A 22,272-nucleotide genomic window follows, 5' to 3' on the forward strand; every position below is an offset into this window, starting at 1 on the left:
AAAAACCTAAAGGATTCAGTACCACACTCTAAGGAAAAAGTTATGTCATGACTATTGGATCACATGAGATTGACATTTCTGATTGTACTATGAAGTTAAATATTATGATAATTGCATTGGAGTTGATTTTATCTCAGAAATTGTACCAGCTCTGGTGATGTTCACACTCCAGTGATCTGTATTTCCATGTGATTTTTCCCCATCAAAGGGAAAAATACCCAAGAGCATGACTGCAGATTATTATTTTTCCATTTTTTCTATCAACATTAATTCCTGCTAAAACCTGAATGAGATCTTGGGAGAAGAAACAAGTAGAGAATTGTAGATAAACCACTTTCAGCTTGGTAGTGGCTGGCTGCACCCACCATGTCTGTGGGCAAAGAGCTGGGATCCATGGATGCAGCATCAGCCCCAGACAGACACATTCTGGTCTGAGTATCTGCTCAGTGAATTTTCAGTTCTAACAGCCTAGCTTGTAGATCAGATCTAACTCTGGGTGAAATAACACCCCAGAGTGCTAATCCAGAGGTTGTGCTACACACTGGCTGCTCAGCTGCAGCATTCACAAATGGAGAAGGCTCATTTTGTGTGACAGCAAGAAATCAGCAGCACTTAACAACTCCTTATAGCACACATCACCTACAGATAGATGAAAACGCTGCCCCCATGGTCCAGAGCACTTATTCCTCAACCCTAGAGAACACTTAGGGCTCCTCATGGCACACATCACCTATAACTAGGTGTGATAGATTCTCTCCCACTACTCTGCTCTCATGAGACCCCCACCTGGAGTTCTGTGTCCAGCTCTGGTGTCCCCACCATATGAAGGACAGGAAAGTGCTGGAATGAGTCCAGAGAAGGCCACAAAGGTGATCAGATGGCTAGAGCGCCTTCCTTATGGGTACAGGCTGAGACAGTTGAAGCTGTTCAGCCTGGAGAAGAGACAGCTCCAGGGAGACCTTAGAGCAGCTCTCTAGTACCTGAAGGGGGCCTACAAGAAAGCCAGGAAAGGGACTTTTTACAAGGGCTTGCAGCACAGGACAAGAGGTAATGGACAGAAGCTCAAGAAGAGGAGATTTAGACTGGATGTTAGGAAGAAATTCATTACAGTGAGGGTGGTGGGACACTGGAACAGGTTGCCCAAGGGGGTTTGTGGACATCCCCTCCCTGGAACTGTTCAAAGCCAGTTTGGATGAGGCTTTGAACAACCTGGTTTAGTGGGAGGTCTCCCTGCCCACAGCAGGGAGTTGAAACTAGATGACATTTAACATCCCTTCCAAACTATACCATTCCATGAATCTATAAACCCTGACCCAATGTTCCAGAAGACAATATGAACTTATTCCTTGAGCTTAGAGAACACCCATAGCAGGGTGGCCCTGTCCACACCACCAGAAGAACAAAAATTTTAAAATGCCAAGTCTAAATTCAAAAAATATGAAGTAAATAAAACAGAAACACAGTGGCCCCAGACTCCACTGATATCCCACCATAACAATACGTCCCCAAAGCTTCTGCTGCCAGATCCCAATCTTATGTCTCTCCACCAAAGTTACATTTTTCACCCCAAAGGATTTTTTTTTTTAACATCACCCAAAAAACCCCAAGAAACAGACAAGGGAGACGAGGATGGGTGACCTGGAAACCATTTGTATCACAACAGCTAGCAAATTGATTTTGGTAAGACCACCACTGTGCTCACAGTAACTTTAAAATCAGCAAATTCTGTTCAAGAACACAGGGAATGAATTGAGTACCTGATGAGTGCCATTAACATTCCAGACCTGACCAGCAGCTCCTGTGCTCAAAGGATTCCCAGGATTCCTTCTATCGCAGCTGGCCTAATAAAAGATTCCTTCTACCTACAAACCTTCCATTTTCATCTTCTAGGGGCTAATAAAACACAGCAGAAAAAACCACAGATTTTTATCTGAATTTAAAAAAGAAAGTCTGTGTGTTCTCTCCCAGGACTAACTGAATCTTGTTAAACAAAACCCAATCCTTTGGCTTTAGAGAACCCTTCCAATAGTTTCTGGCTATATTGCTGGCTACCTCAGATCTAATTTTTGCCACAGGGCATGCCTGAAAGGAAATTAGGGTGGCAACAGCAATCCTTCTAGTAATTAAAAAGAATTACAGAATAGTCCAGACTGGAAAAGACCTTTGAAATTACACAGTTCCACTGTTAACCTCAAACTACCAAGTCGCCACTAAACTGCGTTCCTCAGCAGCACATCTACAGACCTTTTAAATCCCTCCCGGACTGCGGATTCCACTACTGCCCTGGACAGCCTAGTCCCATGTTTGAGAACCCCTTCAGGGAAGTTGTTTTCCCTCATGTCCAACCTAAACCTCTCCTGACACAACCTGAGGCCATTTCCTATTGTCCTATCACTTGTTCCTTGGGAGAAGAGACCAAGCCCCAGAGCCAGGTCTCTCCTCAGCCTCCTTTTCTCCAGGCTGAACTAACCCATTTCTCCCAGCTGCTCCCCAGAAGACTTGTGCCCTAGACCCTTCACCAGCTTTGCTGACCTTCAATGGACCTGCTCCAACACCTCAATGTTCTTCTTGGAGTGAGGAGCCCAAAACTGAATCCAGTACTCAAGCTGTGGCCTCACCAGTGCCAAGTACAATAGGACAATCACTTCCCTGGTCCTCTGGTCACACTATGGCTGATACAGGCCAGGATGCTGTTTGACTTCTTGGCCACTTGGGCAATCATTAGCTCACCTGGGAAATACTCCATTTGTTTTTATAGCAGCATATGCAGCTTCAAACAGTGTGGAATTTGTTTCACTATGAATCCAGACAATGCTTAGCTTCATCTCTGTTCATGAAGAAGCAAAATCTCACCCCTTCTCATCAGAAATTAAAAATAATGGAACTTTACAGTATTTAAGTCACCAGCTATTAGCTCTATTAGTTCATCTTAACGTTGCTTATATGGACTTCAGCCATAGCAAATCTACAGGGTGCCTTCTATTACACATTGCAGACTGGATTTTGCATGGATAAGCTAAAACCATCTAGGTTAGGGCTGGGTTTTGGGTTGTTTGCTTTTTTCCCCCAATTGAAAAGTCAACAGAGCAGTTCTGACTAGCTACCTTTAACTACTTTGTGACCTAAAGCCCTCAGAGCCACCAAGGCCACGCAGCCCCTTCCCCTCAGCAGTGACTTTACAGGTCGGCAGGGCTTCAGGTGCAATCTCACAGACCCATCACTTTCTCCTCAGAGCCCTCCCCAAGAGAGAAGACTTGCAGACAAAAGCTCTGTCTCCAAAGCTGCAGAGGAAAATTTTTAGCTAGCAAAGGAGTGTTTGTTTGTGCCAAGAAAAAAGATTTAATGTCTAAATTAAATAAGTGCACTATGCTCAGCTCCCAGTGGCAGAGTGGCTGGATATTAATGGCTCTCCTGCTGGAGCTGCCTCTCTCCAGGGAGCACCATTAGCATCAGCCACTTGCTGATGGGCACATCAGCAAAGGGGACACGCACACAGGGAGCCAAGCTCCCCCCCTCCACTCCCCGTTAGCTGCTCAGAAGGAACTGCGTTGCTGTTTTGACAGGAATCCTGCTGTCCCGTGGGAAGACGCTGAAAGAATCTGCAACGGCTTTGCTTTAAGGAAGGGCTGAAAATTACTGCTACAAACCCACCGAAGTCAAATGGAAAAACTCCATTAGAGAACCAAGTCCATATTAGTTTCTCCACAGAGAGGAAAATAAATAGGGTGTTTATAATTATTTTCATCATGTTGCTATGGTGAAATATGAAGTTAACTTCTTTACTGTGAAGGTGATGAGACACTAGAACAGGATGACCAGAGAAATTGTAAAGGCTATAAACCTGGAAGTGTTTAAGACCAGGCTGGATGAGGCTTTGAGCAACCTAGTGCCTGTCCATGGCAGGGGGGTCAATTATAACTCAAGCCATTCTATGATTCTACGAAATGAAGACAAAAGGTGTTTTGCTTATGTCACTTTCTGCTATCAACAACTGTGTAGCCAGCTCCCTCAGAGTTCCCAGAGAAAAGCCACAACAAAAGTCCATGTTTGCACAAGCATTTAGCAAGGCCAGCAGCACTGTCCCCACAAGACAACCACTCTCTTACCCTCCACTGAACAAACATCTTGTGAAATAATCACATTAGATCTTCTGCCTTATGGAAAGGCAAAGAGATGAAAGCAAAGATAGAGGGCTGCAATTATTCTTCCAGGTTTGAAATACTAGAAGGTGCTCAGTTAACGACACCTGAAAGATGATGGTGTCATCTAATCAGAGGGAACAGAGCTCAGCTCTAATAAACAAGCCCTGAGGAACTCCCCTCCTTTGAAAAAAAACAACTGCAATGCCTGGCACACAGAGCAACAAGGATTTGTTCTTCTGATGTTATTTATATTGGGTGAATATTAAAAGGTGACAGAGAGTTCTTTCCAGCATTGTCTCACATTCAAACTGAAATCTTTAAGTCCACTCAAAGCCTGATTACTTCAACAGCATCTCCACACTTCCTAGAGACACATTAGGACATTTCAGTGATAATTGCCAACTCTGACTTACTGAAAATGCCTTTAACCTAGCAGATATGTTCTTAACATATTTAGAGGTGTTGTCCAAATGTGGGAAGCATTTATTCAATTTCCCAAAAAACAAGAGAAGGCTTTCTGCTGTCTGTGCTATTTTACTGCTACCTCCATGTGTGATTTCCCTCTAATTAAGATGCCTCGGAGTGTAGAGGAACAGTCAGGGCTTCCAGAATAATTTTAATGTACCTGTAAGAGCTTTGACTTATTCTCCATGCTGTGCCTGACAGTAAGGAGTTGCTCCTTACTGGTTTTGAGACCAACTGTAAGCTGTGACGACACTATAGCCAGGGGGCGTTCTGCAGCCCAGGGTGGACAGTTCACTCTGTCACAATGGCAGAAACAATCTTGTTTTCACAAGAGCAGCCTGAGCCTTCTCTCCAGCTCTTCTACGATTTCGGCTGCTCACTCCAGTTCCCAGTATCAGGAATCCAGCACACCAGTCTAGCACCCCTGAGGAGTGTGTAATGGAGCAGAGAAGAAGCTATAGCCAAGAAGGCTAACAGTATTCTGGGGTGCATTTAGAGTAGTGTGACCAGCAGGTTCAGGAACACTGGACCAGGCTGCCAAGAGCCTCCTCTGAAGACTTTCAAAACCCACATAGCACTCCTGGGCAACCTGATGCAGGTGACCCTGCTTTAGCAAGGGGGTTTGGACCAAATGACCCCAGATATCCCTTCCATCTCCCACTATTCTGTGAGCTCTCCCATCAGACCCACTCATGGACTCATGCATTAATTCAGCTCAATTATTGGCTGCTGCAGAGGTTCATTGCTTAAAGAGTGGTTGCATATTTAGGACAAAATAGTTCTTCCTTGATTAGTGATTTTCACAGGTCACAAAGTTACTTAGTTAAGACATAGCCTGGATCCTGACTCCTACACGAGGCAAGTCCCATCACCATCACAGGGTGCAGACATGGTCACCTCACACATTCTGCACTACATCTGCTCTAATTGCAGCAACCCTCTGTTTTCACAAATTGTTGTCTTCTGCACAAATGCCTCTGGCAATGGATCATCCCTCATTGACACGGGTGCCAACAGAGTTGGACATGTTGATAACAGCAAAGAAGCTGCATAGGGCTGCTTCCAATTTCTGGCTTCACTGACTATTCCCAGAGAATAAGGTTTGCCACAATGATGATTCTGCTAGAAGCAGTTGATGAACGTCTGTATTTAATGGGCAATTGTCCTGTTTGGAGCTTGGAACAGAACTAAATCTGTTCAGTGATGTCAATTCTCAGCTCAGTCACTGCTCAGTGAGGTACTTTTTGAAGTTCAGGGCAGCTTTGCACAGGCAGGGATACTTCTAGCAGGGAGAAGCTGATGGTGAGAGTCCCTGCCAAAGGCTAGGCTGCAGAAAGGCTCTGCCTGAGACTTGCTCCTGTGCAGACCAAAGGTACTACCACTGCTTGTGCCCCAATATGGGGGGCATGAAGTCAAAGATGGCACCTACAGGGAGGAGCAGCAAGAGGAACGCAACAAAGGATTCCATCCCATGGACAGCATCTTCAGGAGAAAGTTGAGGGATCACCAGGATCAAGCTGCCTCTTCACTGTCCCGTGTCCCAGAAGGACTCTGTCCCTTCTGCCATCTATCCCCATCCCTGTGTTTCTGAATCCTTTTCTACAATCCAGCTTCTGAATCCCATCTGCTGCTGAGTCCAATCTGGGACTGCCCTAATGCCTGCCCCCAGGCATCAGCAGTGACAATAGCGACATCATTGCCATCAGGGGTTGGGTTCCATATTGGTTTGCATCTCTTTGTCTGTCTCATTGGATTGTTCTTATTTCCATCCCAGATGGTTTAGTTTCTTTGCCACCCCATCAGTCCTTCTTCTTCCCTTTGGGAAGCAAAGGGGTTCATAGCTTGTCACCCACCTGGTGGCCAGCCCACCCCTAACACTTGGCAGCAATAGAAGTTAAATCTAAATAGAAGTACTGCATTATCTAGAGGAAAACTAATCATTTTGGAAAAGTAAATGTGGGTAAAGAGAAAAAAAAAATACTATGAAAAGCAAAACCTGAAAAGAATTTTTAAAATCTAACAAGTAGGTTAGAGAAAAATTCTTTAAAACATTCAGATAAGAAAAGAAAAATCCTATTCTAGGTAAGTCCACCAAATTTCAGTGGGAGAAGCAAACCAAACAGAAGCAGGGGCTCTGCTTGCCATTGTTACAAAGCTTTGCCATTGCAATGAGAAACTAAATTGACATCTTGTAAGAAGTGGCATTTTGAAAATCTTCCAATTCTGCAGATGAAAAACTGGACTTTTTTTCCCTTGTACTTTTTCTTTTCCAAGCAAGGGCCTACCTTTATGCCATTATCTGCTAGTTGCACAAGGTGGATTTCAGCTATGGCCTTCTCACCAACTACTGCACACAACAAACCACAGGAACAGACACATATTAGTAACCTTGACAAAGCTGAATCAACGTGCTGGATACATTTAAAAGCCAAATTCCAGGTTATTGCTTTGGAAGGAAGAAGCTTTGGAGCCTTTAGGTCCAGCAGCACTTTACATGCATTTATTTTATCCTGATAAAAACATGCTACTATATGAGTTTCGTGTGATCTAGTTGGGAGATGTCCCTGCTTACTGCAGGGGAGTTGGACTACATGACCTCTAGTGGTCCTTTCCAACCCAGTACATTCTACGACTGTGTCCAATGGGTTTACACTCAATTAGAAAAAGCATCTAGGTTGAGATGCACCCCTACTGAATGTCACCTCTTTGGGGTTACTTCAGCAACCAGGGATCAGAAGTTCAGCAGAAAGAAGGCACATTTTAACCTCACCAAACCTGAAGGAATAAAAGGAGTGACAAAAAGGCATACTGCCAGTGGGAACAGAAAGAAGACTGTTGTGCTACATCACAAACACATGACACTTTGCTACATGCAAACCAACAAACTTCTCTGATATTCTTCAAAAGTTCTCATCAAACAACAAACAAGCAGCACAGCATGGATAACTAACTACTGCCCTGGTGACAAACAAGGAAATATTTATGGAAAGCTATTAAACTTGGATTACTTATCTCAGATACTGGAGCAGCTGCAGAGTCGCCAATCAGCTCGGCTGACTAAATACATATTTATACATGTTTCTAGCTGGTTTATTTACCCAGTGGACCTCAATGGCTTATTCATTCTGTTTCTGGTTTTATTTTGGTCTATCAAGTACAGTAAATGTGCAGTTAGGTGCATAATAAAAACTCCTTTAGAAAAGTAATTACATTACCTTACACACAATAGGTTTTCCTTACTCAAACAACAACTGGACCATTTCACAGGCTCCTAAGTTCTTATTAAAAAAATATACTGACACACACTAATTGCTGAGCTGAGATCTCATTTGGAAATGTAAAGCCCAAAGGAAACACAAGCAGAGCAGAATCCCCTGGAAAACCAGTAGTGACAGTGGAGTATTTGCTATGGCAACATAGGGACATGGGTATGGGACCAACCACCTGAACACGAGATGAGAGGACATGACCTCAAGTTGTACCAGTGTAAATTTCAATTGTTTATTAGAAGAAATTTTTTCACTGAAAGGGTTTTCAAACACTAGAACAGAATGCCCAGGGATGTGGTTGAATCACCATCCCTGGAAGTGTTTAAAAAGCTCAGACATGTGGTGCTAAGAGACACGGTTTAGCACCAACTCGGTAGAGTTAGATAATGGTTGGGCTTTATGATCGTAATGGTTTTTCCTGTGGGGTTTGGTGTGAATTGGACATGGTAGAAACTGGTTGTGGAGGAAGAAGATAACTGACTGCAAGGACCACTGATGGCTGCCTCTTCGCCACCACCCTGGAAAAGCGAGGCACCTCCAGAAGACGACTAAGGAGCACCATTAGACCTTCCTCTACCTTGAGCAACAATGCTCCAGCTGGGCTGGTCCAAGCAGACAGCTCTACGTGGTGTATTTGTCACACGTAGAAACCCAGTTTTAAGTGCCTGAACTAAAAGAGCACAAAGAGGATAATTTATCTTATTTTATCTCATATTTGGGCAGTCAGTTGAAGCTCTGAAAATATTAACCTAATAGCTCTGCCTTATGGTTAAAGCTCAGCTCAGGAAGAAGTGGCATGTTGAAATCTAATTAGTCTCTAATTGAAAATACACCATGCTCTTACACATCAGGTGGACTTGCAGCACATTCAAAAATCATGCCCTCAAAATCCTGGCTGAGCCCATCAATGATCCTGGTCTCTGGGTTTTCTGCTAGCATATGAGCCATGCTGGATGAACTGACTTGTTGGAGAATATTTGCATATTACATTATCCTGCCATTATCAGAAACAGCTGCTGCCAGTTTTTTATTCAGCCTTTACAAATAAGTTTATTTTACAGCTGGTCTCAAAACTCTGGGTTTCCAATGCATTTGGCAGCCCTTATGACTGAAACAATCTCACCTTCTCTAATTCTTAAAGACAGCTTGTCTTAACAGACCATGGAATCATCAAATGCTTCAGGTTAGAAGAGACCTTTAAAGGTCATCTAATCCACTACCCCTGCAATGAGTGACACTTTTAACTAGAGCAGGTTGCTCAGAGCCCCATTCAACTTGACCTGTATCATAGAATTGTAGGGTTGGAAGGGACTTCAGGGATCACCTAGTTCCAACCCCTTGCCATGGGCAGGGACATCTCACACTAAATGGCTCCAGGGACGGGGCATCAACCACCTCTCTACAAAACCTGTGTTTGTATCCAGTGCAAACCAGTCCTGCTTCACTGCTCTGGGTCAGTGGAAACAAGTTCTTTCAGATGGTGAAGATGCAGTCAAGACAAGGTTTGTAGGACAAAGTAGTATCTTCCAATGAACGCCCCAATTGAGATGGAAAAAGTAGCTTGTGGAGTCAAGGGATGATGGGAAAGGGAAAAATGTTAAATTGGTTATCTCTTGGGGATAGACAGGTAATTTATAGGCTGTGGAACACAGAGCGATTAGAGGAAGAAGCGAAAGAGAGAGAGATAGCCCTGTAGGATAAAACTAATCTCTCTATTAAGTCTTCATCAACATTTGGCATTCAAGTTGGCAAAGTGGTCATCCATCTCAGGCAGGAGTGGGCAGCAGGCAGCACCACCTGCACAACACAATCTGTTGGGACTGATCTCCTCCCCGAAAGCAAGGAGAATGCTCTTGATTTGCAATGCTGGGGGACAAAGGCATGGTGCAGACACTGCCAGAAGTGCCCCAAGAGGCACAACTCTTGGACTGTACCAGAAAGGGAAAAAAAGAAAAAAAATCTCACATTTTAACTCCAGAAAATCTGCTCAATGTCTCCAGATAACATGAACTGATGAGCAGGAGGAATTTACCTTCTTGGCTGGACACTACATGATTCCTTCTGCCTCCCTCAACATAGTTGTATCTTTTTTTCCATGCTTTTGACTTCAAACTCCTGCATAGCCTGAAGCCAGAAGTCTGTTCAGTAAACTCTGCCTTGCTGTTAACTGTTCCAAGAAGCTGAGCTGATGAAGTTGGCTTCATGGTGTGTATTTTGGTCACAAGCTTTAACTCAGCAATTCAAGTGTGATGTAATTGGTTGTGAAAATCCCTGAACATCACAAGTAATGTAAGTTTCCTAAGCATGAGGTAGTTGAATGAGTCTTCTTGACCATGCCAGCTATTGCTGCAGGTCAGTGTAAGGTTTCACACTCTATCTGCAGTAAACGAGCATCACTGAAGGACAACATCTTCCACTATCCCACAGTGGAGCTAACTGGATCTTGAGATTTATACATGTCAGGTTTTAGAATCTGATACTACTGTGCATTATCTACCCATGGATGTCAAATGTAAGGAACACAAGAGATGCCTTTGGGGATATCCAGACTCAGAACTTTGCACTGGGTATACCTATTTACAAAGTATGGTAGCACAGAATACAGTATGTGGTATTTTTGTGCATCCCTTAAAAACAGTGTCTTGCAGTTTTCTGGCTTATCTACATCATCTTCCCCATCCCACTCAGGGAGTTGAAGCCTGGCTACTTCTCAAGGTTGCCCACAGATTCCTTCCTCAGACTTGCTGCTGTTAGCAGCTTGCAAGTTTCCTGGTGCACAAGAAGGTTTTGTGTCACCTCCTTTGGGTCCATCAATCTGCTACTCTGATAAAGCCATGTATTATTGCTATTTATTGACTAAACATTCATGCCCATTCTGCCATGAGCAGAATTAATCCCTCCTCCTGCCCCAAACTACTTAGCTACAGAAACTGATACATCAATTTACAAGAGCCTTAAACCTGAAAAACCCTTCTGCCTCCACCAGTGAGAGAGCTGGGCTGTCTGCTTCCTATGTCAGCTGTTTCCTATGTCTGCTGGCAAAGCTGGGCTAAACCATGGCTGCATTCACATTTTCAGTAGTAATCCATCTGAATGAAAAGGCAGGTATTTGGAAGCCAATGTGACCACCAGGACCACCATCTGGGTTAGAAAACCACTCAAACTCCCCGGCTGAGCTGTGATTCACTACTCAGTGTTTGCAGCTAATAGTCCTTATCTAGAGTACCACATATCTGTGTGATATCAACAGCTTTAGTGAGACTGTCTAGGAATAGTCATATTGATGCTATATTTACTATTTATGTAAGATTTAACACATCCAAGTGCCGGGTTCTGCACATTGGCCACAATAACCCCATGCAGTGCTACAGGCTGGGGTCAGAGTGGCTGAGAGCAGCCAGGCAGAAAGAGACGTGGGGGTACCGGTCAATGGTAGGCTGAACATGAGCATGCAGTGTGCCCAGGCAGCCAGGAGGGCCAATGGCATCCTGGCCTATATCAGGAACAGTGTGGCCAGCAGGAGCAGGGAGGTCATTCTGCCCCTGTACACTGCACTGGTTAGGCCACACTTCGAGTACTGTGTCCAGTTCTGGGCACCACAGTTTAGGAAGGATGTTGACTTGCTGGAATGGGTCCAGAGAAGGGCAACAAAGTTGGTGAGGGGCATGGAACAAAAGCCCTATGAGGAGAGACTGAGTGAGCTGGGGTTGCTTAGCCCGGAGAAGAGGAGGCTCAGGGGTGACCTTATTGCTCTCTACAACTACCTGAAGGGAGGTTGTAGACAGGCAGAGGTTGGTCTCTTGTCCCAGGCAACCAGTACCAGAAAAAGAGGACACAGTCTCAAGCTGTGCCAGGGGAGGTTTAGGCTGGATGTTAGGAAGAAATTCTACACAGAGTGATTGCCCATTGGAATGGGCTGCCTGGGGAGGTGGTGCAGTCACCATCATTGGAGGTGTTTAGGAGGAGACTTGATAGGGTGCTTGGTTGCATGGTTTAGTTGATTAGGTGGGTTGGATAATAGGTTGGACACAATGATCTTGAAGGTCTCTTCCAACCTGGTTTATTCTATTCACTACTGTGCCTAACATTGGCTAATGAGTTATTTGGGATTCTTCCCACTCCACATGGTTTTACTTCCTCTGTTAACTTTGGTTACTTCAAACCACAAAATATGTCAAGTTGTAGTCAAACAAATTTGCTGATAGATACATGGGAGTGATTAATTTTGCTCCTTTCCCCTCCCCAATTGGAGTTAGCCTAACTCTAAAATAAAATCCAAGCTAAAAAAAAAAGTTTAAAAAATTTGCCTTGGGCACCTCCTTGAAAGTATTTTTACCTTCATTATTTCTGCCTAATCCCCTGCCAGTACTGCAAAACCAGGCATCCCCACTGTGGCGTGTGTTTGAAGAATAAATGTTCACATGGGACGAGGTACAACAAAATAAATAAAAATGCAGAAACTGCAGTTTCCCAAATTCAGAAAAACACTAGGTTAATAATCTGACCCAAAGATCCTTCTCTAGGTAATAGATCACCATTTGCTGACAACATACGGCCTGAAAAAAAACATAGCAGCTAAGATGGACATAGGCACAAACCTCGGGTTAGGTGAAGACTGAGCAATCCAATAAAATCACTATAGTAAGCATAGAAAATATCCCTACTGGTGATCCTACAAAAAAAAAAAAGGGATTCTTAATATACAACTTATCCTCTGTACTTCTGAAGCATGCCCTGAGGATACAGCTAGTATGTTTCTGAACATCCAGCCTCATACATACATAGTATATACACACAGAGGATAGAATCGTAGAACTGTTGAGGTTGGAAGAGACCTTTGAGATCATCAAGTCCAACCACTCGCCCACAGCTCTCAATCCCACCACTACTACTAAGCAACTGCCTCTAAACCACATCCTTAAGCACCACAGCCACACATTTCTAAAATGCCTCCAGGGATGGTGACTCCACTATTGACCTGGAAATGTGTATTTATCTTATCATGCAATGTAGTTGTCACTGGGATAACCACACAAAGATCCTGAAGGCACAGTTGCTTCTGATGGGCAACAGACACAGATACTGATTTTTGGTGGGGCTTGACTGGGGCATAAGAAACAAAACCACATATCTTGGAATGTAGCAAGAGAAGAATAGTTGGAACAGGTCCAGATGAGGGCCAAGAAGATGACCAAAGGGCTGCAGCACCTTCCTTATGGGGTAGACTATGAGAGTTAGGGTTGTTCAGCCTGGAGGAGAAAAGACCTCGTATCTGTAATCCAGTACCTGAAGGGGTCCTACAAGAAAGGTGTGGAGGAACTTTTACAAGGGCCTGTAGCAGTAGGATGAAGGGTAATGGCTTTAACCTGGAAGAGGGGTTATTTAGACTTAGTATTAGGAAGAAATGCTTTCCAGTGAGAGTGGTGAGACACTGGAACAGGTTACCCACAGAGGTCATGGATGCCCCCTCCCTGGAGATATTCAAAGCCAGATTGGATGAGGCCTTGAGCAGTCTGGTCTAGTGGAAGGAGTCGATGCCCACAGCAGGGCTATTGGAACTAGATCATAGAATCACAGAATTGTTAGGGTTGGAAGAGACCTCAAGGATCATCTAGATCATCTTTAAGGTCCCTTCCAACACAAACCATTCTACACTTATATGAAAATCAACAGGATTTCAGGTGATTTACTATGACAGTAATTACAGCTGATCACTTCATTGTGCTCATGAAGGGTGTGAGGAGAGTAACTTGCCATTCCTGTTCAGTTTTGCAAGCCTTTCATCTTCCATGGATAGGTGAACGTTTCAAACATGCAAAAAGAGTGAATAAAAATTCTAAAGGGCATTATAGCTTTATAACAATCAGTCAATTTTTCAACTAGGACATAAGAAATGATAGCAAGTGGCAAGTAATGCAATATTTCTTAGGCTGTTGGCTAAATCCTCCACCACTAACCAAGGCAGCCCCAGAGGTTTTTCAGTAAAACTGTGGCAAATTGGGAAAGCTCTACATGTGCTGAATTCTAGTGCTCCTCCCTGTGATTAGGAGCACACTGTAACAATGAGGCTTGTGTATCCTTAATAAATACATACAAATATAAACAGGACATCCACAGTGCAGAGCTTGTGAATACTTCAGAGGTTTCAGCCTTTTAATGCAAAGCAGACAGCTAAAGTTCATATCTTTGTGGTAGTGTGCTGTCATGTGTCTGAATAAATCTGGGGCTGCGTCTCATTTAGTAAGATTATATGGTCAAACAGAGTGGAAGCAATCTGCTCCAACATTTCTTGGCTGAATGGTTTCAAAAGCATCTTTTGACACTAATTTGTTGAATAGATGATTGAGAGCAACATAAAAACAAATTAAAATTTTTTAAGTGCTTGGGCTAGATTCTCAACTAGTAAAAAGAAAAGGTGGTCCATTAAATTCATAGAATCCCAGCATGGTGGGGGTTGGAAGGGGCAACAGAGACCATCCAGTCCAACCCCCTGCTAAAGCAGAGGCACCCACAGCGGCTTGCCCAGCATCACAATGGCCAGGTGAGGAGATTCCACGACCTCTCTGGGCAGCCTGCTCCAGTGCTCCAGCACCCTCACACCAAAGAACTTTCTTCTCCTACTCAGATGGCAGGTCCTGGGTTCCAGTTTGTGCCTGTTGCCCTTTGTCCTGTCATTAGGCACCACCGAGAAGATTATCACATCATCCTCTTGCCCCCACCCTTTAGCTCTTGCTGAGCATTAAGATCTCCTCTCAGACTATTCTTCTCCAGATTCAACAGCCTAAGGGGTCTTAGCCTTTCCTCCTCACAGAGATGCTCCAGGCCCCTCAGCATCTTTGTAGACTCCAGTGGACTCTCTCATGTATTTGCCTGTCTTTCTTGAACTGGGGAGCCCAGTACTGGACTCAGTACTTCAGATATGGCCTCATTAGGGCAAAGAGACAACAACAACAGGTAAGTGTTACACTGTCAAGCTAAACACTTACAGGTGCTTCCTTCAGAGCCTAGTCCAATACTTCTTCCAATTTACCACAAAATTTTAATTTCCCCATTTTCTGCTGCATCCTGTTCTCCATCTTTTTCACTACATGCCTGTTGTGTCCATCATCTGCACAAACAGCTTCTCCTGGCTCCCTGCTCCTGTTTTGGTCTTCCCCATTTTCATTACTTCAGGGTCCTAGGCAGATGATGTAAATATGCAGGTTATGGATACCTCTGCTCAGTTTCCCTTTCCTGTACACTCAGGGCAAGTAGTGCACAGAATCAGCAACCACGCTAACACCTGAAGCCATATATAAATGCAGAGAACAAAGAAAGGGAAAAGTAAATAGAAATGGGAAAAGAATGAAGGTTGGATAAGTGAAAAGGGGGGGGGAAGTGTGCTTGCTTTATTTTAACCCCAAAATTTAATTTGAAAGAGCAATATAAAGAGATGGTATTCAAATCCTGTATGCTGGGGTTTCCTGAGTTTTGTTTTGTTTTGAGTTTCGTTTAAAGCTAGCAACAAATTCTGGCACCTCACACCGTGCTTTCTTTTATTACACAAGCATAATGTGGATTGAAGCTGCAGCAGGTCATATGCATGACCCACTGAGAGCAAAATTTCAATTTCATGGTCATAAACAGTGTGGGAAAATATTCTTCTAGCTTCTAATCAAATACCATAATGAGTTGGGTTGTTTTGTTTGGGGTTTTTATTTTTGTTTAAAAGATAATTTTTAGCCCAAAAGGGTAGTATTTGAACACCAGTTAGACATCCTAGACCAAAATGGGTCTGCAGCCATTTTCATTTTAATTCAGCAGGAAATCAGTCTTCATACATCATGGTAGAAGGTGGCTGCCAGCTGCAGTCAGGGAAACATCTCCCCTCTGTACCACAGCAATTAAAAGATCATGTAATTATAGTTGATCTAGAGCCCACAGAAGTCAAAGGAAAGCCATTCATCGACTGTAATAGGCTTTGGAAGAGCTTCAACATTTCTCCAGCATATGTAACCCTGACACTTTGGAAACCAAAAGCCTCCCAAGTCTAACTACACTCATCCACAGCTAAAAAAGGACAGAAGTGTTTTCACATCTTTCTTTCATCTAACATAAACACAACCCAGCACAACTGACCATCAACTATCTATTAAATGGACTGTTTGTTGAAGAAAATAAGTATGGCAAGTCAGGATTGCCCCTGGACCATTTGACAGCAATCAAAGCTTTGTTTCCTTTGCAAGAAAAGCCTCTGATTTCAGTTTAAAGGACTCAGTGCTTTTGTCCAAAAATAAAGACAAATTCTGAAAAGAGTAAGCCAGGATTGCTCCTCCTTTCAGCAAAAGCTCTTTTTTAATTATCCCAGTTCATCCATGAGCCTGGGATAATAAAAGCAGGCAGAGAGCAAGTCTGCTGCAGCTCCCAACTTTGTGGTGGCTTCTATTAAATAATTTGAAATTTCAAAGATTTTCAGTTTTTCAACAGAAAGCCAAATCTTCCACCAAGAGACAGGAACAAGCACACGCCCTCCATCATTTTCCAGTCATGCAGTTTTCCCCAGTAAAAACCATTATCCACACAAACCTACACCATTCTAGGGGGTAAAGAAAAAGGCCTGAATGTTAAAAGTAGATCAGACCACATCACAAAATTTGTGAGAAACTATTTCATGTGCATAACAAACACTTAGACCCTCTTGCTATTTTTTTTTTCCTTAGCACTGAGTGGTATCTGCTCTGCAAACATTTTAATACTGAAGAGGTTTCTGAAAGAGACTTTTGTTGAATTATTTTATAGGCACTATCAAGGACTAATTCCAGAGAGGAAGATACTTAATCATTGCTGAAAATCCCCAGGTAGCTCAGCAAATCCACAGGCTTTTGTGCCCAATATGTATTTACCATGTTAGCATTTCCTTGATTTCTGAGGAGTCTGCAGTTACTTGGACACAAGTTTTCACAGATTGAGTTGCTGGGCACAAGCCAAATTTATCTAAACTGCTGCCCCCTTCTCTCCCCTCCACCTATTGATCTAAGGCAGCTTCTGACAGAAGTTCATGATATTGAACTGATTTGTGGAAAAAAAACCAAAAAGGTATGGTTTTACTCATCCAAATGGAAGTCAAGTCTCACCCACCCTGTGGAGGAAACAAGAAATCAGCACAACTGAGCCTGGAGATGTGATGTCCAGAGGCATGGGTCTCAAAATTCAGTTACTGCTCTGAGGTAACATTTTCAAACCACCCATGTGATCTATAGACTCAGTGCTGCTTTCAAAAAGCCCATCCAAAAGCCTTCCTCAGTTTGGTATCAACAAAAGCACAATAAAATGGATTTTTTTCCATAACAAATGGCAAAGTTTTGACCTTTGCAAATGGCCATATATACACATATGTTGAAGGGCCTGGAACACAAATCTTATGAGGAATGGCTGAGTGAGCTGGGGTTGATAGGCTTCCAAAAAAGAGGCTGAGGGTAGACCTCATCACCCTCTACAAGTACCTCAAGAGAGGATGGAACCAGGAGTTTGGTTTCTTCTCACATGTGGTAAGTGACAGGACAAGAGGAAATGGCCACAAGCTGTGCCAGGGGAAGATCAAGTTGGGTATTAGGGAAAATTTCTTTACTGAAAGGGTTAAAGGCTGCCCAGGGCAGTGGAGGAGTCATCATCCCTGAAGGTATTTAAAAGATGTGTGGATGTAGTGCTGAGGGACTTGGTTTAGAGATGGTAGTTTAGCAGCAGTGGTGGGACTGTGAGCTGTAGGTGAGCAGTTGGAGGTTCAAAGGCCTCTTCCAACCTCAACAGTTCTATGATTCTATATTTAATTTGTTCAAGTCTTCCTGCTGCCTCAGTCTGACCAAAAAAAAACCAAAACCAGGAGATGTGCCCAGATGACAAGTTACCCTTGGACCTGACCTTTCTCATTTATGTAGCAAACCAGTGGTAGATACCACTTCTTCCCTATACACAGAATGTCTGAAGCAATTAAAGAACCTGCTGGAAGAAAACGGGGAATGCATTAAGCTGGGGAACAAAAGAGTACCACCCTCTTCACATTCTACCAAGACAGATGAGGCAAACAACTGCCTGATCCAGAAAACATCTGCTGAACAAAATCAAAATTAATGATCACCAGAATGAGCTCTTTGATGACCAATTCTCCCCCAGCTGCTGAGAACCATCAAAGAACCACTCACAGCAGCAGCCAATTAGTTACTAATGCAAAAGAGTTTACAGGAGCAGGATCTGAGCTCAGGGCACCATCACAACTCACATTTAATACCTTTGGATGGATTTGCAGAGTGCTGATGCATGGAAAGCCTTGTCTGGACCTTCCAAAATGCTCCAGGGTCAGAGTTGAGACCTTCTGCTGGCACTAAACAAACCTTGACTTGCATGCCCAATACCATCGTGCAGTTCTGTGCTGAAAGAGCAACTGATCAGGGAAAAAGACCCAAGTAATCTACCATTTGCAACACTGCGAACTGTCAGGCAAGCATGAGGAGGCACTCTGAAATCCCACAGCAGCTCACTCTTTGAAGTGTGCAAATTCATGCTTGTTTTAAACAGTTACTGCAAGAATACTCAACACCAACACATACATTGAAAGAAAACTATTTTTTCCTACCTTTTCTTCTTGTAACTTCAAACCTTCTGGAGTCCTATAAGGGAAAAGAGAATTTTTTTGTGGTTGGTGGTTTTTTTTTCCCCTCCTTTCCACACAAGAATTGTTCAAAGGCAGCAGGAACAGAAACCTCTAAAAACATTAGTCATTGTCCCAGAGAAGCATCTCTGAAGCTCTACACAATAACTGAGCAGTAATTACAAGCATACATTTCAATTTGTCCGCAGATATTTAATGGAACAATATAACACCTAAAATGATTCATCATGCTGTGATAAGTTACATGGTAGAGCACAATATCTCTAAAGTGGATTTTTTTCACCCTTCTATTGATGATAAAAGGAGCAGCTAGAAGGGTTATTTTACTATATCAAGGATTTAGGGTTGAGGAGGGAGGAGCCATTACAGATATTTTTAGCAGCAACTTGTTCAAACCACTGAATAATTTCAAAGCCACCATACTACTCATGCTTAGAGCTGAAAGCTCATTTCAATTGTTGCACAACTACATAATTTGCCCTATTTCTTCCACAGCATCACTATCATCTCTAATAAAGAAACTTCTAAAATAACATTGCATCAAGTCTCAAAGGGTACTGCATTCCCAGACAACACTATCCACCAATGGTGAAGCTCCAGAGGAATAAATAATTAATGCCAAACAGTAACATTATTTATGAGTTAATTTGATATAATTTCCATCCTTCCAGTTACCCAGAATCAGAGTATCATTTTGATTAGAGGAGACCTTTAAGATCATCAAGTCCAACAGTTAACACAGCACTGTCAAGTCACCACTAAATCATGTCCCTCAGCACCACATCTACACAGCTTTTAAATACCTCTAGGGATTACCAGTGACCCCATCGTTGCCCTAGGTAGTCTGTTCCAGTACCTCACAACACTTTCAGTGAAGAAATTTTTCCTGATGTCCAACCAGAACCTCTTTTTGCTACCAGTATTAAAAAAGCATAGAAATGGTTAAAGTTCAATGGTGCAAAGTGCCACCAGTCCCCAGCACTAGCTCAGTACACCCCACCACAGCACAGACACAGGGAAGAGGAGCAAGCTCTCCAGCCCCCAGATAAAAGCTCCTAAGGCAGGTATTTATTCTTGTGGATGTGCCTTGTTTAACCTCATTTCATTCCCTTAGTGCTCCCTGTCCTCAGATGTTTGTTTAATCAGAGAATGAAACAACAGTAACATTTGTTTCTCTCCTCCCTTTGATAGGAAAACAACACAAGGCCTCCCTAGACAGCTGAGCTTTCTGACCCACCTGCTGCTTATTTTAGTTTTACTTGTGCTTTTCCACCTTTTTAAAATAATAAAGTCCCTCCCAGCAGACCACATTTAGACAAAGAAGGATGGTGCTATGCATCTAATGAAGTATCTCCACCATTTTCTGCAGTACAGGGGAATTGAAAATACCAAAAGCTGCCACTGGAGCACATGATGAAAAATACATAGATTTTCAAAATAATAAAGATAGGAATAACAGAAGTGAAAAACCAAATCAGCTTATGGAAGTATCAACAGTATCTGCTCAGCCATTCCTGAAGGCTTTAACTCCCTCACCCCAAGTACATCAGACAGCATCATGTAATTCAGAAGGTGGTGTTTTATTCAACAGTGTTGCAGTTACTCATCCACTGCCCACAGAAATGCTCCTTTCTGCTCCCATCCTTCTCCCAGGACACCAGTGAGGACTTGGTGTGGGTCAGGGGCTGCTGGTCAACAGCCAGCTGAACATAAGCCAGCATATGCCCAGGTATCCAAGAAGGGCAAGAGCATCCTGACCTGTATCAGCAATAGTGTGGCTGGGCAGTGATTGTCCCCCTGTACTCAGCACTAACACCACCACCACTCAAGTTCTGCCTTCAGTTCCAGGTTCCTCACTCCAAGAAGGGCATTGAGGTGCTGGAGTGGGTTCAGAGAAGGGCAAAGCAGCTGGTAAAGAGACTCAAGAGCAGATCTGGTGAAGAGCAGCTGAGGGAACTGAGCTTGGACAAGAGGCTGAAGGGAGATCTTCTGGCTCTCCACACCTCCCTGAAAGGAAGTTTGAACCAGATGGCAGCTGGTTTCTGCTCTCTCAAGGAGCAAGTTACAGGACACGAGGGAACAGCCTCAAGTTGAACCAGATTGGATATTAGGAAAATTTTCTTTACTGTAAGAGTGGTCAAGCATTGGAACAAGATACTCAGGGAGATGGTGGGGTCACCATCCCTAGAGGTGTTCCAATAATATGTAACTTTGGGACATCGCTCAGTGGCCACAGGGGTGTTAGGTTTATGGTTGGACTTGATCTTAGAGGTCTTTTCCAACCTTAAACAATTCTGTGATTACAACTAAGTCATTCCTCCATCCCAGGGCACCACACCACACTACACATTTCCTGGTCCAGCTCCAAACGTGGTGTCAGTTCATACTTTGTCCATGGAGAACACTTTTGCAGGCAACAGACATTGCTGCTCCTTCCTGTAAGTGACCAGTAAACTTTCTCAAAATTAAAGGTTTCACCAAACCCAGAAAGGATCAGAGCACCAGAAATAGTCTTCTTGGCACCCTCCAAGTCAACAGAGGGAATAAACAAAAGAAAGTATTGGCTTTTTAAAAAGTACCAAGTCATTATTCCCTACAGGATGCTACCTCAATGATCTTGAGAAATATGTAAAATGGCATTCAGGATTAGTACAGACTTCAAAGCCTTTATCCTTTTAGGCAGCAAAGCTCTGAGCTGTGCAGACAGTTATACTCCAGAGACCTCTCAGAGGTTTTCAAAATATTAGTTTGAGAGGTGGGCCACAGGATAAAAAAACCTCCAGATACAGCCTGCTATCATTAAGGCTGTGTTCATGTAATGTATGCAAAAGAGAAGAGTACTTTTAAAGTTCCCCTGGAGTCCCTCACTCTAACAAGCTGTTTGAATTCTCTTCAGTTCAAAAGCTTAGAAACACTAAAACTAATTACAACTATTACATTGATCAAACGAAAAAAAGACAATCACACTCTATTAAAAAAAATCCCAGTGTCAGCTGACTTGTATTAAACACCCTTTTGGTAGTTCCATGAAAGGACCTGCACAGACATGGTGAAAAACAAAGGCTGGCCTTCAAAGTTTCCCTTTTTTTACTCTTTTTTTCCCCCCTTATAATTATCAGCTCTAATGAATGTAAACTACCACAAAAACCCAGATGCAGGATTCAGAGGAATAGCTTGTCAGAAATGCAGCACGAAAACATGAGGTCAGGCTGCAAGTCATCGAAGGACATTGAACTGTTGCGGCAGGTCCAGAGGAGGGCCAAGAAGATGATCACAGGGCTCGAGCCCATGAAGGCCCCATCTCCTATGGGGACAGGCTGGGAGAGTTAGGACTGTCCAGCCTGGAGAATATAGAGCAGCACGGAGACCTTATAGCAGCCTTCTAATACCTGAAGCAGGCCTACAAGAAAGCTGAGGAGTAACTTTCTACAAGGGCTTATATATGATAGGATGATGATCTGATCGCTTTTTCACTTACCCGGTGAGGCGATCCCCAAGGGGGGATCTCGCTTCTGGCGACCCGCTCTGGGGACAGCGGCAGGTGGGGAGTTTGACTGGGGCGGTACACCTGTCAAAGCGTAACACAGGTGTCCTAAGGCGAGCTCAGGAAGATGGAAACCTCCCGTGGAGCAGAAGGGCAAAAACTTGCTTGATCTTGATTTTCAGCACGAATACAGACCGTGAAAGCGGGGCCTCACGATCCTTCTGGCTTTTTGGGTTTTAAGCAGGAGGTGTCAGAAAAGTTACCACA

The 22,272-nt window shown here is 43.4% G+C and overlaps 1 protein-coding gene across 2 annotated transcripts in view; it reads right to left on the reverse strand.

Moving 5' to 3' along the window:
* Window positions 1–22,272, reverse strand: part of LOC137451094 (follistatin-related protein 4-like) — a 292,081-nt gene that overhangs the window by 248,599 nt on the left and 21,210 nt on the right. For both annotated transcript variants that reach the window (XM_068158275.1, XM_068158266.1), the window contains exon 3: window positions 18,486–18,519. In XM_068158275.1, coding sequence (XP_068014376.1) covers window positions 18,486–18,519 — 34 coding nt within the window. The remainder of the gene's footprint in view (window positions 1–18,485; window positions 18,520–22,272) is intronic.

The sequence above is a fragment of the Melanerpes formicivorus genome, unplaced genomic scaffold (genome assembly GCF_026170545.1).
Source record: "Melanerpes formicivorus ecotype bairdi unplaced genomic scaffold, bMelFor1.0.p_v2 SCAF_2, whole genome shotgun sequence".
Lineage (NCBI taxonomy): Eukaryota > Metazoa > Chordata > Aves > Piciformes > Picidae > Melanerpes > Melanerpes formicivorus.